We start from the raw sequence: 12536 nt of genomic DNA on the forward strand, positions 1-12536 counted from the left end.
ATCTATCTACAAATTCTATTTGTTCAATAGACCTTTGTCAATGGAAATACAATGGTAAGAAAACAAATTAGATAGAAAAAGTAAATAAAATAGGGGCTTATGTTGGATTGGCACGATATAATATAAATCCAAATAGGATTAAAAAAGAGGTAAAAAAAATTGAAGTAAAAATTGCAATTTATTCCCAAACCTCGTGTGGGACTAATCGTTTTCATTTACCATCTCATGGAAAACCCTTTTAAAAAGAGGTAAATTGTGTCTAAATAATTAGACAACTAGGAATACTAATAATCTTCTCCTATCCTATTTTTTGATTCATTTAGTTCTTCAATTAACTCAAAGTTCTTTCTTTTTCTTTAAAGAATTCTGCCTTCCTTAAAATATCATAAACAGTTCTTGTTGGTTGAGCACCCTTTTCAAGGAAATAGAGAATAGCTGGAACATTTAAACAAGTTTGATTCTTTATCGGATCATAAAAACCTACTTTTTGAAGATCTCTTCCTTCTCTTCGAGATCGAACATCAATTGCAACGATTCGATAGACAGCTTATTGGGATAGATGTAGATAAACAACGCCCCCCCCTAGAAACGTATATGAGGTTTTCTCCTCATACGGCTCGAGAAAATGATTCGAATTTCTGTCGATAATAATAGAAATTAGACTATGACGTGCATTAATTTCCTTACAGAAAAAACAAATTTCATTTATACTCATGACTCAAGTGGGCTAATTTTGCCTGACAAACTTCGAAGGCAAAATCCTTCCAAAATTTTTGAGTCGTCTTTAAACTCTTTTCTTTGTCTCATTTCGAACGAATTGACTTTTATTCCTTATTCTAATCCAACTCTGTTGTTGAGACAATTGAAAATTGTGTTTACTTGTTCTGGAATCCTTTATCTTTGATTTGTGAAATCCTTGGGTTTAGACATTACTTCGGGAATTCCTATTTTTTTCTTTCAAAAGAGTAGCAACATACCCTTTTTTCTTATTTCCTTCGATAAAGCATTTATCTCTTCTATAGAAATCTAATAAGAGGGATTGATTCTGATATACTTTTATTGGACTTTCTTCTTATTTTAACCTTTCGATTTATTTCTATATTAAGGATAGACTGACAAAGTTGGCCTAATTTATTAGTTTTCACTAACCCTAGATTCTTTCCCTTGATAAAAAAAATTCTGTCCTCTCGAGCTCCATCGTGTACTATGTTACTTAAACCCAGCGCAAATTTGGTTCGGAACGAATAGAACAGGCTATGTCGAGCCAAGAGCATTTTCATTACTATGGAAAATGATGGATAGCAAAATCCACAATCGATCATGTCCTTCAAGTCGCACGTTGCTTTCTACCACATCGTTTTAAACGAAGTTTTACCATACAAATTGAAATGATAATGTGAATTGTCCGAACTACATAGAAGGGAATTCCATATCCATATATCGGATTAGATAATGAATCTAACCTAGGAATATATAATATAATATCCTATATATATACATTTGTTTCTTCTATTTTGTTTGCATATTTTCTCATTTTCTATTGAATCGGATTCTAAAATCATTGCTTAAAGTGGAAACCTGCATAAAAGAGGACTCCACTTATAGACATTAAGGATATTATAGTCATGGATAGAGAGCCAGTTCCAATAGACTTATGGAATGTTCCCGTTCGTGTGCATCCAGCAGGAATTGAACCCGCAAATTTACCAATTATGAGTTGGGTGCTTTAACCATTCAGCCATGGATGCTTAACAGGGATCATCGTACATCGTAAATAACCAATTTTCATATAGAAAGACATATCATAGAAAAATGAAATCGAAAATATTCCGAGATGGCAAATATTCGGAGATGACTATGAAAACACCTCTCTGGATCCTCGAATTGAAAGAGAGATTGAGAGGGATCAAGAATCCTAATTCTCGCTATTTATGCATGTGAGAACCAAGGGATGGGTGTCTTGAGGCACCCATTAGAAGGGGTGTACGATATGGGCAGGGAAGATACACAATTCCCTTTTATGAGGACAGTGACTGATGAATTCGATCCAACAACGGGAGGGGGTGAATCATCTGATGAGGATATGAGTTGATGATGGCCTTGTCCTTTATTCTAGTACTGTGAGTTAGCTGTAGATCTTTTATGCTCTCTATTTTGCGGGAAAGCTCATGTATGCTCTTGAACTATTGATTCAAGTCAAATTGATAGTTGATTTGAGAATGCCAATGCATAACGTATTCCTAGCTCCAGCAGCATCTGAAAAATGTCGCGTAGCAGCGCAGCAATGGTTTGTCACACTGGTATTATGCGCTGTCGGTTCTAGTGTCACTCTCGTATTTGCTTTGATGTGACTGGTTTACTCTGCTTTAAATTCTTGCTATCATGGTTGGTGAACTGCAAGTTTTTATTTACCTGCATGGTGTTCATGGTAGATAGGACAAATTTGCATGCTCATACATGTTGTATGACCATCATGTTTCCTTGCTTAGGTGCTAGTACCAATGTAGCATGCTTCCAAATGTACTAGGACCATTGTGTTTCCTCCTTTGTGCTCCATACTGATGTTTCCATTCAACATAATATGCCGACCACACAGAAAAGGTGTATGATTTTGTGTACTTCCATGCAATGAAATCATCGGTCATATTCGAGCTCAAAGGGATACTCAAAATTCTATCAGCATCCATACTAAGGAAATTGTCTCTAATCAAAAGCTCATCACTGCTTCACATTGCAGACCAACAACAAAAAGAAATCGGAAAGAAAAAACAGCTGACAAAACTAGCGACCGATCTTAGTTTTTTTTCTTCAAAGTCCATGACCGGACCGCACACCCCCTCCTTCATTTGGGCTTGACCCATCTTAGTTTTTTTTCCTTCTTCGGCCGCAGCGAGCCTGTTTCGTTTTTTTCTCAGGAGTGATTGTTGCTTGTTTTGTGAAGCTTCTGGTTGGTTTTTTTTTCATATTTTTTTGTTTTCTAGACAGTTTTTTTGTTTTTTTCCTTTTCTAAATGCGCATACTTTTTTCAAGTTTGAGAACTTTCGTAAAATTCGTGAACCTATTTTTTCAAAACATGTGAAGTTTATTCAAATTTATGATTATTTTCTGAATCAAAAAACTTTTTTCATGCATGAATAAATTCAAACCCACAAAGTTTTTCTAAATTTAAGTTTTTCTTTCAAAATCCATTTTTTCCAAATTCATGAATTTTCTTTTCAAAATCGAAGAACATTTTCCAAATCCATGATTTTTTTTCATATCCATGCATATTTTTTTCAAAATCAATGAGTTTTTAGAAATCCGCAATTGATTTTCAAAATATTTTTTCAAAGTGAATGCACTTTTTTGAAATCCATTTTCTAAAATTTGGGGACTTTTTTTCAAATTCGTGAAATATTTTTCAAAATTGTGAACTTTTTCAATTTCTTGAACTTCCGAATTTGTGAATTTTTGCAGATCCTTCTAATTTTTTTTGAACTCATGAATTTTTTTCGAATTCATGATTTTTCTGAATCCTTTTTTTAAATAGTATTTTTCTACAAAAGCCACCGGTCAACAGTGGACCAGTCATAGCGACCAGCGAACCAGAAAAACCGGCGCGTCCCCGTGCTAGCGCTGACCTCTTGTTGGGCCGGCCCATGATGGGCGCTGGGAGGAGTTCTCTGTTTCCTCCTCTGTTTCGGGAGCAACTAGTTAACGAGCGCTCTTTCAGAAGACTCGTAACGATCGGCGCCATTTGACGCGCTCTCAACCATTTGCCACGTGTCGCGCTCTAGACGTTCCCTTCGGATTTTGTTTTTTAATTTTTCTGCACGTGTTTTCGGCTTTTTAAGCGGTTTTTTTCTTGGGTTTTTTCGACGTTTTGGTTTTCTCCCGGTCTTCCTTAGCTTTTCGATAAAAAAAATTCGAAATTTTTTTTTTGCACGAAAAACATGTTTTCCTTTTTTTCTTCCACGATAGTCACGGTTTTTTTTCGCAAAGAGGCACGGTTGCGCTTTAGTGAGAGTCACGGCCGTGCCTTTCGGAAACGAAAAAAAACGTGTTTTCTGTTTTTTTTTCTTTCACGAGAGTCATGGTTTTGCTTCCGCGAGAGGTACGGTTGTACTTTCGCGGGAATCACGGCCGTGCCTCTCGAAAAGGAAAAAACAAAACGCGTTTTCTGTTTTCTTTTTCTTTTGCGAGAGTCACGGTTTTGCTTCCGCGAGAGGCACGGTTGTGCTTTCGTGAGAGTCACGGCCGTGCCTTTCGGAAACGAAAAAAAACGTGTTTTCTGTTTTTTTTTCTTTCACGAGAGTCATGGTTTTGCTTCCGCGAGAGGCACGGTTGTGCTTTCGTGAGAGTCACGGCCGTGCCTCTTAAAAAGGGAAAAAATACGCGTTTTCTGTATTTTTTTCCTTTCATGAGAGTCACGATTTTGCTTCCACAAAGAGGCACGGGTGTGAATTCACGAGAGGCACGGGCGTGTCTCTTTCGGAAAGGAAAAAAACCGTGCTCCCGGTTCGGCTTTTTTGCCCGGTTTTTTTCATGAAAAAAATTCATCAAAACCTATCAACATGGGATCTAGTTTTAAAGATCTTGACACGAGGAATCCAATGATGAAAACAGTTCGAAATTTAGACGCACGGTTTAAAAGATAAAACGTTTTGAATAAACGAATCTACGAAAAAAGTGAAAACTTTCAGGTTGTGACAAGTGACGCGCTGCATGTACGTCACTTGTCGCAACCTGGGAAAGCGAAGTGTTCTTTGCAAGCAACGAGTACTCAATTAGTGATTTCGGTCTGTTTCGGTCTTCCGGGCATTAAAGCGTGGAATTGGAGGCCTCCTGTTCCCTATAGAAATCAAAACAAAAAGTGTTCATCGCCTAAATTGAGGGAGAGACCCAAACTTGTTTTCTAGGTTGTACTCCGCCCTCCTCGCGATGGCCAGCGACGGATCCTCTTGGAGTGAAACTGGAACTCGGTGAGATTTCCTCCCCTTCACCTCCCTGCCCGTTTATTTTCTTCTATCTATACTACTGTAGTTTGTGAACTGGCTCAATCAACAGTGAGATAGTACGCCCAAGCCTCAAGTTTAATTTCGCTACAATCCCAGCCCAGTCTCAGGGACGCGCTCTTTGGGTGTCTCTCTCTCTCTTTTGTGTTGAAACCTATTGTTGGCGGTGAGGCAGTCTGTTACTAGGTGTTTATTTTGATACTTTGGTTGTAGTTTATCCAGGATCCGGTTGTCAACCACAACCAGTTGGCTGTGGCCTGCCGCCCAGGTGTGTGCCTGGGTTGTTTCTTCTGAATCTCAACCTCCACCTAAACTGAATCATGGATTATCCGCTGACTAATCACAGGACATAGAAATAATCACTGATTCCTCGTACATTGAAGATTGTTATTTGATAACTGTTTTTTCTTCATAAGGACTTCCAAGCCTCCAATTTAGTCACAATAGAAATTGACTAAAGCACGGATGGTGATGCATGCTGAAACAGTCGATTCATAATCTCATATGATGGATACTGATTTTCAGAAAACACTGTGTTGATATGTTTCTTTACGCCAACACAATACCTTTTATTGAAGCTATGCGATCTGTCTTTCGTAGGTCATAATGCAGATTAGCTCAGTTGCTATGCATAGTGAACCCCACATCATCTGTACTTCTAGAACCTGGTTTTAGTATTATACCCATACACGAATACTATAATCAGAGGTTCATTTGTGAATAAAGCAAGGTGTATTACATGAACTTTTTCCTGTATCCAAGTAAAGAGTGCTTATAGTTTATTACTGCAAGTTCAATTTAGTTGCGAATCAGTGTATTGCATCCTGCCCCTTGTATTTGGTACATGTGTAGATTACATTATTAACCATGTTTTGCTGACCGCATTCTGATATTTTTATATCTAGGAAGCATAAACTTGGAAGATTGTATCCACTCGATTTTCAAGGTAGTATAGAATTTGCAAGAAAACAAGATCAAGAACGAGCTCAACTATTCCAAGCACGAGGATATTGGCCACTTGACTATCAAGCTAATACACGATATGCAGATAAACAAGCTGAAAAACAAACACAATCAGTTGAAGCGCGAGGGCAACATACTTATGCTTCTAAAAAGGAAGAAGCTGCTGCAAATGCGAAACGATGGCTGAGCGAGGAGGCGATGGTGGCTTTCAGAAGATACATTGAGAGCAAAGATGAACTTAAGGTTCTCCATTTCTGCTCTAAATCATTTTTATTGTTGGCACTGTGGAGAAGTATGACTAACACTTGTTTCATCTTAGGGACTTGATTATGAATTTGACGAGCTTGTCCATCAATGTTTCCATGTGGAGCATTATTTGAAGACGTTTTATCACTTCAACTTTACTGTCAAGACAAAGAAGCCTGGCTCAGCTGATTGGACATCGGCTATGTACTTCGCTCAGGTCAAATTGATATGCATGATAAAACGCTATGTCTGTTATCCTTTGGAGCAAGATCAATATGGTATGCAAAATTTTCACCTTATGACTTGTAGTGGACCTAAAAAGATTCTAACTTTGTGATTTACTTTGGCAGGTGAATGTTATGCATGTGAGAACCACGGAATGGGTGAATTGAGGCACCCATTAGAAGGGATATACGATATGGGCAGGGAAGATATACAGTTTCCCTTCTATTATCAGGACAGTGACTCTGATGAATTCGATGCAACAACGGGAGGGAGTGAATCCTCTGATGAGGATATGAGCTGATGGCCTTGTCCTTTATTCTACAGTATAAGTTAAATTTGGCTCTTGTATGCTCTTGATCCACTGAATCAAGTCAAATTGCTAGTTGATATGAGAATGCCAATGTAAAATGTACTAGTAGATAGTACTCCATCTGAAAAAATGTCGAGTAGCAGCGCAGCAATGGTTTGTCAGAGTTTACCCCTAGCTCCAGCAGCAGCATCCATGGCTGGCTGGGATCTATTTTTGGGGGAGTTTTATTTAGAGAGGCTGGGTGGGGCATGGGAGGTGCTATTATGTGCTGCCGGTTCAAATGTCACACTGCTATTTGCTTTGATTCTACTTACTGGTTTACTCTGCTTAATTTCCTGCTTTCACAGTTGGTTAATTGCAGGTTTTTATTTGCTAGTAGTTCTAAATTTGTTCTGTTTTGACATTCCGCTCCTGCAGTGACATATGGCAGGAGCAATTGCTGTCCCATTCTCATCGCTGGGGCACTTCCATCCACGTTCACCACTTGAGGTCCTGGTTGTGGTGGGTATACTCAAGCTGGTAATGGATGAGTATACCGCGCTTGTCATCTTGTACACCCGACCATCTTCAAAATTATGACGGAGGGGGCTTGCAGCTCCATCGGCCAGAGAATATCATTCACCTGCGCCACATCCCACTGGCCCGTCCCAGGGTCGATCAACTCCGCCGCCTTACATATCCCCTTCGCGATGCTCCTCTATGCATGCGGTTCGATGCTCCAAGCTGAATTGGGCCCTGTTTGTTTGGGCTTCAGACAAAATCAGCTACAGTTCGCTGTGCGACAAAAGCTAATTCAAGGCGAAGTACATAGATTTTGACATAATAATCGCCGATATGATGATTTTGGCCAAAAAGGTCATTCCATATTTGGAGGCTGTGAGGCGTTGGGCCGGATGCCACTTTCACCTTCCTCCTCGTCCTTTATTCTATGCTCATCTCCTCTTGATCTATTGATTTTGAAGTCAGAATTCTAGTTGATTTGACAATGACAATGTAGGTTCCAAAGTGTCGCAAAGCTAATCTTCTCCAGATCCAAGCAGCCATATTATCACCAAAGGCGCCAAACCTTTGCAACCTAACATAAAAATCAAGTACAGTCTGCACTCGGATACAAGTGCTAGTTGATATGAGAATGGGACAGATCAACTAGCAGCAATGTCTGTCATTCTCAAATTGCTAGTTGATATGAGAATGGGACCTCAAGTGGTGACAAACGTGGATGGAAGTGCCAAAGGCGCCAAACATGTGCAACATACTTCCTCCGATTCCTAAATAGTACTCCCTTCATCCGGAAATACTTGTCATCAAAATAAATAAAATGGAATGTATCTAGATGTATTTTAGTTCTAAAGACATCTTTTTCTGTCCATTTTGATGACAAGTATTTTCGGACGGAGGGAGTACAAGTCTTTGGAGAGATTTCACTAATCTATACTCTAAAATGTATCTATATACATTCGTATGTGGTCTATAGTGTAATCTCTGCAAAGACTTAATACTCCCTCCGTTCTAAAATTCTTGTCTTAGATTTGTCTAGATACCCGTATCTAGACAAAATTATTGTTTTAGATTTGTCTAGATACCCGTATCTAGACAAAATTATTGTCTTAGATTTGTCTAGATACCCGGAGGGAGTACAACTCAAGCAGTCTGCACTCGGATACAAAACGCCAGCCACACAATTGCAATCTTATTGGAACAAAAGGAAGCAGATGAACGATCGTATACTACGTTGTTTAAGGTTATTTCTGTCCAAGAGAAATGTTCCAAGGTTGTTCCCTGAGCGGCTGAGCACAACCGTTTCTTCCAATGGAAAATCTGAACCTCCGTAACTTATCTTACATCGAAACAAAACACTGTGCTACAAAGCCATTCTCTGCATAACTGCGAACCAATATTAAATTCAGAAAGAGCTATGCATCACACACAAGCAGATGGCTGGTGCAAGAAAACAACACACTAAATTGAGAGGTATTATCAGTATGCCCAAAATCCAGCCATGTTGGTAACATAAACAGACAAAACAGTCAAGGCAATACAACACACAGCAAAGCTGCATCTCCCTCCATCTTGGTACAAGACCTATATGAGCTGCATCAAACAAGCACGCGCCACCACTCCACTTCCATGGGCTACGGGATACAATCCACCGAGAGCCAGAAGCTCGTTCGCACCCTTTATAGCCGGTATGCAAAGTATACGAGTATTCTTATATCTGAAGATAGAACTGTTCTGGCCATTTGGGGAAAGCTCGTTTGAACAAACTCATGCACACGGTATCATGCTGCTGGACGCTGCTGTTGAATATGCACTTCATGGAACCTGGGGGCAAGAATAGAAAGGGTTCAGACACAGAAAACCAGATCGAACTGCACCAATACATCGGCTGCGGGATCAGTCAAACATACCGTGAGTGCCGACAGTCTCCTTGATCCGGCCGCGTTTGCCATGTTTCGTCCACAGCTCGACAGGCTGCAAAAAACAATGGTGTGTGTTACTAGCAGTGAAGACAAAGTGATGGGATATATCGATACAACACCGAAACACTCACCTTGAACCATCTGACGTCTTCTGGGTGGTGGAACATGTACCGCACCATTGCTTTGAGTTTCGAGACTCTCTGGGGATACCTGCACAAGTTGTCAAATAGGACAGCATTGATTAGATGAAACCAAAACAAGAACCATTCAAGGGGTGAAATACTTTACGCATATCACAGTAGATCAAGTGGAAGCATCAGCGGTGCATGTATTCAAAATATGACCAGGAAGAACAACTTCCAAGAAAAATTCCAAGGCTGAATACTTTTTTTTCTCACATAATGTGTTGGGACAAGAAAACAGTTTCAGCCAAAACCATTTGAATCTGTGCTCTCCCATCTACAACTTGTTATTTTGGCTTTAATTTTTATTGATTACATTTCAATTTCCCTTCTTCCTATCCTGAGTTAAGTGTATGCATCAACTGAGAACGTTTTCATATGATCAATCTATGTCAATTTCATCCTGAGCATCCCAAGAAAAATTCCAAGATGGGCAGATTGCAATTGTTCAGTTCAGGTTGAAACAACAAAAAATACAAGATTGCAACCCTAGACAGATTAAGCAGCCCGCATCATCTGATATATCCCCTTTTGAACATTCTAAAGAACATGAACTTTGAAGAATTACCGAGCGAGGAACTTTGAAGAATTGCCGAGCTAGGCTAGGGCGCTAACCAGCCAGTTTCTGATCATTTTTTGGTCAACTAAAAAAATAGTATTCTATATTTTTCCTCAAAGAATGTGTTTGTTTATTCTTCTATAAAGCATAGTATTAGTATCTCAGTAAAATTAAGTACAAATGCACCTACTTCAGGTCCGCGTAGAACCTACTGTAACAGTTGGTTTAGCTCTATTATTCTATCCTCCAACCAAACAAAATTGCAAGATATGTTCCCATTTCTCCATAGATGAATCCCCTTCTACATATAGCACTAATGGTATAGATAAGAGTAGTTTCAGAAACCAATCGCCCAATATTTTGACTTCGAAAGAAACTAGGTCCACTTAAAAGGCCTTCATCATAGGAGAAAAACTGAAAGATACCTCCTGGTTCAAGCCTACATCAGCCCTCCACCCTCTAATAGAGGGGAGGGACTTGGAGCCAACTGGGGCACCGTGACTATGATGGGAACCAAATTTTGTATGAATGCAACTACATATAATTAATTCTAAAAATACAGAAATATAACATTCAATAATCAGTTCTACAAATGAAACTGTGTGGACACAAGTACATAATATGGTAGGAAAACAATGTACAAGTTGCAGGCATATTTGCCTTGTAAAATATGCTACCAAAACTTACCCAGTCAAAACAATTTTTTTGAGAATAATCTGGTCAGGATCCACACTTTTCAGTGTACCTACTGCAGCAATGACAGGTTGTTGCCCATCTATGTTCTTCAAAACAATCAGAGGAACGGGTGGAAAGGAAATTGGAGCATAGACGGAAGCAATAGAAAATCGCCCATGATGTAAAAATCTCTCCATCTTATGCTTATTGCAATTGATGTTGTCAGATGAAAATAGTGGCCTAGAGAAGGGTCAAAACAATCAGTAAGATACTTCTCTGGTTATACAGTGCAACGGCATATACCTATACAAAAAATGAAAAAAAAATCTACTCCCTCCGATCCATACTAATTGTCAGAGGGAGTATATTATTCTCAATGGTATGGCTGAACTTTCATTACCTTGCCGTAAACTGCCGGAATCCAACATTGAAAATAAGAGGTTCCTTACTTCTGATAGGAGCTTCATAGGAGTCATGCTTTTTTATGCTGCAATAAATAGCAAGTGCCAATTAAAGCTCAGTGCAGGGGCATTCTAGCATTATGTATCCAGCAAACAAATACAAGTTTGGAAACCCAAGATAATGCACATAATGTGTACAATAAGACAACAGTCAACACAAAGCTAGTGGAGGTATACTGGCTTACTATTGTCAAGTTAGTATGAACGTCCTACACAAGACCACTTTAGTAGCCAAGGGAATCCTGAGGAATAACACAATTACTCCCGAACTTACACTAACCAAACATCCAAATTATATTGAATCGTCAATGAGTGCTTTGAATGAAACTATGTTACAGCCTGTTCACATGCACAGCATGCCAATATTCATATAAGCACGCACTAACAGGATCCATCAATAAAAATTAATACACAACTTAGTATATGCATACTTAAAGAAAATTGGACCACGTGAGTTTGTCAAGTAGATGAAAAAATGAATACCTGAAATGAAGAACTGAAATTTTCGACTCATGTTGAAGAAGACCAGAAACAACCACAGGTAATCTTCTTGATGGATGACAAAGTTTGGAGGCAACATCTGTAGGAACATTTTTCACGTGAAGCATAACATATGATCCTATTCGGGCACAATCCTTTGAGCTTTCTTCATCTAGCTCAGCCCTTTTAGCAAGCACGTGCTTTTGTGTTCGTGTAAACTTATCGAATGCAAATATTCTTGCATATTCAGGTGGCAAAGATTCCTGAGGTCAATAAAATGGGGAGAAACAACCACGTCACCTGACATACATAAAGTTTATATTAAATTTGCACTAGGCAGTAATAGCAAAATCATACGCACCTTAGGATCCCAGGATGATGTCCTAAATGATTTTAGACCTCTGTATTTTGCGAAACGTTTTCTTGCCGGGACATCTAAGGGTGTCTCCACCTCATCAGGAAATTCTGAAACATTATATAAGATATGCATGTCATATTTAGGAATCACATAGTGTATAGGGATAGTAACAAACCTGGAGCTAGAAGTCAACCAAACAGGAATCAACTGGAACAATTAATAAGACTAGAGACTTAAGTTGATTCCTGGGTGACCCCTCCAAGGAGTTAGTACATTGACACAATGATTCTAACAAGAATCTTGGTCTTGGCAGTTCCAAGCCCAGGTTCTTTATCCACAATATTTTAATGGCCCATTTTTATCTTCAAGTAATTTCCATAGACACAACTGTTGGGCCAATGGACACGCATAACCATTTAACTTAGCTTCATATAATGATAACTTTTGGGGCAATGGGTCAAGAAACCCAGTTCTGCCACCTAAATTAAATACAATGGGATATGACAGATAGAACCCTCTTCCATCCCACATGTCAGCACACTAGCAAGTGTCGATAGTGGTGGCAGTTGGCACAGCTATCATCGTCGCGGTTTGAGGGCCACGAGTAAGCGGTGTAGGTCCATGAACAGGGTGGCACACGGGTTCATTGGTGGTAGTAGCTTG

At 39.2% G+C, this 12536-nt stretch overlaps 2 protein-coding genes and 1 long non-coding RNA gene across 4 annotated transcripts in view; 2 read left to right on the plus strand and 1 right to left on the minus strand.

The window, feature by feature from the left end:
- LOC125526510 overlaps positions 1-651 on the plus strand; it is a 1163-nt gene extending 512 nt beyond the window's left edge. The window contains exons 1-2 of the long non-coding RNA XR_007291737.1: positions 1-149; positions 249-651. The exon at positions 1-149 is cut by the window's left edge and continues 512 nt beyond it. This is a non-coding gene — a long non-coding RNA (uncharacterized LOC125526510). The remainder of the gene's footprint in view (positions 150-248) is intronic.
- A 4157-nt stretch (positions 652-4808) lies between these two features.
- On the plus strand, positions 4809-7550 carry LOC125526512. 2 transcript variants are annotated; one of them, XM_048691189.1, is made up of 5 exons: positions 4809-4961; positions 5900-5940; positions 6043-6200; positions 6277-6481; positions 6554-7550. In XM_048691189.1, exons 1-5 carry the CDS (start codon positions 4921-4923, stop codon positions 6727-6729), a joined length of 621 nt encoding a protein of 206 aa, XP_048547146.1. In that variant the 5' UTR covers positions 4809-4920; the 3' UTR covers positions 6730-7550. The 2 variants fall into 2 exon arrangements, with proteins under 2 accessions (XP_048547146.1, XP_048547145.1); XM_048691188.1 differs by having other exon boundaries at positions 5900-6200; positions 6554-7545.
- A 1130-nt stretch (positions 7551-8680) lies between these two features.
- Positions 8681-12028, minus strand: LOC125526511 (pre-rRNA-processing protein TSR1 homolog). The gene is made up of 7 exons (XM_048691187.1): positions 11877-12028; positions 11519-11778; positions 10975-11061; positions 10587-10814; positions 9290-9368; positions 9147-9210; positions 8681-9060 (listed from the first exon to the last, which is right to left on the minus strand). The coding sequence occupies exons 1-7, from the start codon at positions 12003-12005 to the stop codon at positions 8948-8950; spliced, it is 960 nt and encodes a 319-aa protein (XP_048547144.1). The 5' UTR covers positions 12006-12028; the 3' UTR covers positions 8681-8947.
- Between the last annotated feature and the right edge of the window lie 508 nt (positions 12029-12536).

Source organism: Triticum urartu, unplaced genomic scaffold (genome assembly GCF_003073215.2).
Source record: "Triticum urartu cultivar G1812 unplaced genomic scaffold, Tu2.1 TuUngrouped_contig_10345, whole genome shotgun sequence".
NCBI lineage: Eukaryota > Viridiplantae > Streptophyta > Magnoliopsida > Poales > Poaceae > Triticum > Triticum urartu.